At 57.1% G+C, this 5,290-nt stretch overlaps 1 protein-coding gene across 1 annotated transcript; it reads left to right on the forward strand.

The window, feature by feature from the left end:
* The first annotated feature begins 468 nt into the window (after nt 1-468).
* On the forward strand, nt 469-2,983 carry LOC105309862 (collagen alpha-3(VI) chain-like). The gene is made up of 3 exons (XM_011386073.1): nt 469-546; nt 770-887; nt 2,292-2,983. Exons 1-3 carry the CDS (start codon nt 469-471, stop codon nt 2,981-2,983), a joined length of 888 nt encoding a protein of 295 aa, XP_011384375.1.
* Nucleotides 2,984-5,290: the final 2,307 nt, after the last annotated feature.

Genomic DNA, 5,290 nt, shown 5'->3' on the forward strand with positions numbered 1-5,290 from the left:
GCCAGCGCTCTGGGGGTGCATAGTGAGGAGCCCAGGCTCGCAGGCCGTCGTCGCCTTGCATTGGGGGCTGGAAGGTGAAGAGGCTGACGTGAGGATTTGGTGTGGGTGGGGGGCGCTTCCCAGTTCGGGGTGGGGAGCCGGTGCTCTTCGCTTGCAGGAAAAAGTCTGTAGACACAGGCTCCTGAGCCCACCTGCACACGGGCTCGGTGGATGGAAAGTCACGCTCGCAGCCACCAGCTGGTCCGTGGGCCTGGGAACCGTGCAGCAGGGCGGGCTTGCCGGTCCAATAGCTCTGGGCCGGTTCCAGTCTGAGGCTGGAGGTTGGCACACGGCAGGTTTTCGTCGGAAGAAAAGTACGAAATTCTGATAGAAAACAAGAGGAAGATTCGAAAGGGTCGTGATTTGGGCAGAGTCTGTGCTCCCAAGCTTTCCCGTGCGATTCCTTTAAACGCGACGTCCAGAGGTAGGATGGGTGTCACGAGCCTGCCACTTCGGTGCCTCCGCCTGCCTGTCTTCCTGCCTCGCCTCCATTCTGCCGTGTGTTTAGTGAGACGCTGTTGCTGTCTGCCTCGGTGCGAAAGGAATAAAAGGTTTATTTGCACCGTTTTTAGCTGTGGCCACACGAATGCAATCACGAGATTCAAAGATCCCTCGTTTGTACGTCCGGTCAAAACGATCGCTCGTAGATGGGTGAATAAGGCTTGGTCGCCAGTTAGGAATCTGACAGTCGCACGCCAGTCATTCTCCCCAATTCCGTTTTCTCTTGCAGGTTCGCACTGGGGGCTTGGACACGTTCACGATGAGGAAACACCGCCATTTGCCCTTAGTGGCCATCTTTTGCCTCTTTCTCTCAGGCTTTTCTTTAACGCACGCCCAACAGCAAGCAGGTAAGAGCCGGGAACATCTCGTCACGTCGTTGAAAGGAGTAGGGTCCAGGTCTGAGCCATCACGAGCTGGCCGTGGAGCTTAGAGATGCTTTTAGGACGGAGCTCGGCCCTTTATGACAGACGGTTCATCCAGTTTACAGACCTCCTCAGGGGCTCGTTGTCCAGGGAGAGATGGCTTACTTTTGCTAGAACGTGGGTTTGATGTCTCGGGGCTGGGTAGCAGCGGTTCGTGTCTACACTGGGTGTGAGCAGGAGGTCTGCGTGGCAGCTCGGCCACGTTCCTGCGCTGGCCTCTGAGCACACGAAATCCGGTGAAGACACTCCTGAGTGTAAACATCATCTTCCTTGAAAACAAACCACAAGGAGCATCCCCTCCCCGTAATTCCGGACACGGAAACGTTTTTCATCTAGAATCATCCGATCTTTTAAAAATGAGTTTCTCATTCTGAAAAATCGGTCCCGGTGAACCCTGTGAAGCATTGGTTTGCAGAGTTTTGGAAAACGGAGAAATGCTTCACGCCTTGTGGGCGTGGAAGGGCCGACTAGGGCTTCCCGCTGCTGTGCTGCAGGAGCCGGGCCTCTGACAGGGGCCTCCCGCCAGGCCCGTGGGTTCTTGGGTAGCGGGGAGGTGAGCGCCCCCTCAGTGGGGGGTGGGGGCAACCGAACACAGCAGGGCGAGGAGCCTACTGTGGACAGCCCACCTGGCCCCCCGTGTGGAAGGGCACCCTGAGCCTCCCGCTCCCTCTTTTGAGGAGAACAGAATTCATTTTTGAAAAAGATAAATGACATCCAACAGCTGTGAAGGCTTTTCTGGCCCTGGAAAGTATGTAGGGTACCTGTCTTCTGCTAAAGGGTCTGAGAAAAATGAGACTTTGCCTTTCTCTACAGTTATTACCAAGTCTTTGCTCAAGGCAGACTTTTTTTTTTTTTAAATCACATTTCTTTTTCTCGAGTTTGCCCAAAGTACTGGAGGTTAGCTAATGTGAAACAGTAGTAGTCTTCACTATTCCTTCTCATCAAGGCCCAATTTCAGACCCCACACCGAAGAATTTATAAAATGACGGTTGATCGTCCGTGGTAAGCTATCCTTCCGGTCCGATCAGGTGGGTTTTGGGGCTCAAAGTGCCACAGACAACCGAGCTTCAGTTAAAAGACACCCCAGGGAGTGTGCTGCCCCGTAGCTGTGTGCAGGCCATGATTGCACACGGGCCTTGGGCCAACGGCAGGACACCGGCAGCCGTGGCGTCCCTGTGCCCAGGTTCCTGCTTCACAGGTAAGTCCGCCCGCCTGCCCGTGTTGCAAGTGAGGTGCGAGCTTGTAGGAACAGCATAGCATACACGGAATGAGTTTAGGGAGCCTTTGCTCGGGCAGGAGAAACATCTAAACCAATGTCTTTTTTTAAAGATGTTAAAAACGGTACCGCTGCCGACATCACATTTCTAGTGGACCCCTCTTGGAGCACTGGCGAGGAGCGTTTCCAGCTGGTCCGGGAGTTTCTGTGTGATGTTGTAGAGGCTTTAGCTGTGGGAGAAAACGATTTCCGTTTTGCTCTGGTCCAGTTCAACGGCAACCCACATACCGAGTTCCTGTTAAGCACGTACCACACTAAGCAAGAAGTACTCTCTCACATTTCCAACATGTCTTACACTGGGGGAAGCAATCAGACTGGAAAAGGATTAGAATCCGTAATGCACGGCCACCTCACTCGGGCTGCCGGGAGCCGGGCCGGCGACGGAGTCCCGCAGGTTCTGGTAGTGATAACCGACGGACGCGCGGACGACGGCCTGGCTCTGCCCTCGGCGCAGCTCAAGTCTGCTGACGTCAACGTGTTTGCCGTTGGCGTCGAGGATGCAGATGAAGCAGCGTTAAAAGAAATAGCAAGCGAACCGTTCGATATGCATGTGTTCCACCTAGAGAATTTTACCTCCCTTCATGACGTAGTGGGAAACTTAGTGTCCTTTGTGCATTTGTCCGTGGCTCTGGGAAGGGCTGGAGACACAGAGGCCCCTAAAGACGTCACAGGTAACGGCAACGTCGCCGAGCTGCTGCCCGCCTTGCTGGTCGTTGGAGATGAGCTTGGCAACCGCTGGCATTGAGGCGCCGCTCAGGCTAAATGGCGCGGGAGTGGGGGCGGGGGTCAGGGAGGAGATGACCCTTCGCAGGTCTAAAAACAAAGGTTTGCCTGTTCTCCACAGTCTCCTAAAACGGAGCGTTCAGCTACCCCCGAGAGGACGGTTTTCCAAACGGATTTTAACTCGAAAAGCCACAGGCCGACATAACAGTCCCACAAGAGGTTCTCCCACAATCCTTAGGAAAGGGAGCCCCAGCGCGGCTTCTAGCAAAGATGCTGCGCGGTCATCAGCACGGAAGGCCCGCTTCCTTTAAGGAAACCCCACGTCTGAAGGTCCGTGAGCGGAGGGAGGAGGGGGCGCCCACCTGCGTCCAGCGGGAAAGCACAGAGAGCCCCTCTCTCCGGCTCCGTGGAATTTATTTCAGACACTCGACAGGTTAGAATCGTAAGAAACCTTAGACTCGACTTAGCGAAAGAGGTTCGGTCTTAGGTTCTGGGCCTGGTCTCGGGTCTCCGTGCTGCGGCCTGGCTGTGCCCACAGACGCTCTACTGTTCAGACGGCCCTCGTCGGGGCTGCTCTGGAGGTATCGGTCACGCGTGCACATGACACCGGTGTGTTGCTGCGTGGTACCGTGTGTGGGGCGAATTGCCCGGCAAGTTATTTAACCAGCCAAACCCATTACTCTCTCTCCCACGCTGAGTGTCTCAAGGACCAGCAGGCAAGGAACTGGACCAGTAACACGTCAGCCATGTTTCATCACGGCAGCTCTGACCACGGCCCGTGGCTGGGCTTACTCATCAGGGATGGCAAGGTGGAGGGGTCCCCTTTGTCCAGAAACTAGTCCTCGTAGCCAGTGGACGATCGAGAACAGAATTTAGGAGAACGGGCAGGGAGTTAAGGTGGCATCAAGGACCTCCGAGGAGAGACGAGCTCTGGGAGGGACAGACACGTGACCTCCGAGACGGAGGGGGAGGGGAAGAAGGATTCTGAGATGGACGGGGAAGTTGAGAGTCTTCAGGGTGACTTGGTATCGATAAGGTGACAGAGGAAGAGGCAGTGGCGTTCGGCAGTGTGGAAGAACTCGAGTTGTTTTGGGACAGCTGCTGCAGGGCTGTGACGAAGGCTCACGACGTGTTCGGGAAGCAGCTGCTAACCCCCAGTGGCGTCTGGTCGTTGGCAGAGACTCCAGCGGGGCCCTCCACGTCCGTGCGACGCCCTGACGTCCTGCCGATGTCTCAGGCTTCCTTGGGAGAGTAGCGGTCCCAGGTCTGAAGCTCAAAGAGAGAATGACGGGGCAAGCGCTTCTTGGGAAGGAGATCCACAATGGTGACAAGTGACGTCCTGACAGAGGCCGCCCTGGTCCTGGCTGGGCGGGGAAGCGGGGGACAGCCTCGACGGTCTGGGAGGCTTCGGATGAGCCAGGGGATGCGACGCCAGGGGTGACAGGGGGAGCCCTAGAAGCAGCCATGTGTGTGACACGGGGACGCTGCCAGTGAGTGTGGAGGGAGACGTTGGAGGGCAGACTGTGGGTTCCAAGTGACGCTCACAGAGTGGCCCCCAGTGGCTGAGGACACAATAGAGAGAGGACCGTGGGGATGAGGAAGCTGGGGACCCAAAGGGCCGGGCCGTGCAGGCACTAAGTCCCTGGGGAGGACCACGGGGTGTGCGGTGTGTTCGCAGGCAGAGCGCAGCGTAGCTGCGAGCCTTTAGAACGGCCGGAGAGCCCCTCGGTGTATTCAGCTACAGCGAGGAAGTGGATCGTTCTTTGAATGACAACAGAGCGCATGGCAGGCGGGCCTAAGGAGGCACGTCCCACGTGCATGTGCCGAGGGGTGATCACAGGGCGGCAAGGGCACGCCCTGCAGCCTGCGGGAGGGAGGCCAGAGGGCAGAGTCTAGAGGAAGGTGGAGTGTTCTGGACCGTGATCGGAATAACGGAGGGGCGGGAGGGAAGGAGCACTGGACGTCAGCTTTCCATAAGAGGCCCAGAAAGCACGGGGTGAGGAGCGAGACGACCAGGCGTCAGGAGGAAGGGGCTTAGTTAAGAGGAGGGTTCAGGACACACCAGCCAGGGTGTTCCACGAGGTCGTCGATGAAACGGCTTCCCCAGCGGCTACTTCCCCACGGTTTCAGCTTCGATGGGGCGCCGGCGCCACGTGCCCACCCACGGGTCCCCTTCTGCCAGGGAGGAGGGGGCGGCAGTCTGGGTTATTTACTTTAACCCTAAAGAGCGTCCCCGGCTTCAGACGACAGGCTTCGCCTCTGTGTTACGACATCGGTGGCGACCCGGCCAGGTCGCGAGAAACGAAAGGTAGAGCCCTTGAGCACAGCT

Source organism: Pteropus vampyrus, unplaced genomic scaffold (assembly GCF_000151845.1).
Source record: "Pteropus vampyrus isolate Shadow unplaced genomic scaffold, Pvam_2.0 Scaffold895, whole genome shotgun sequence".
Taxonomy (NCBI): Eukaryota; Metazoa; Chordata; class Mammalia; order Chiroptera; family Pteropodidae; genus Pteropus; species Pteropus vampyrus.

Bases quoted from the DNA above. Each gene is read 5' to 3' on its own strand.
- LOC105309862 (XM_011386073.1), top strand. From the start codon at position 469: ATGGGTGTCACGAGCCTGCCACTTCGGTGCCTCCGCCTGCCTGTCTTC. The intron at 547-769 runs GTGAGACGCTGT...TTTCTCTTGCAG, and splicing joins TCCATTCTGCCGTGTGTTTA to GTTCGCACTGGGGGCTTGGA. The intron at 888-2,291 runs GTAAGAGCCGGG...CTTTTTTTAAAG, and splicing joins GCACGCCCAACAGCAAGCAG to ATGTTAAAAACGGTACCGCT.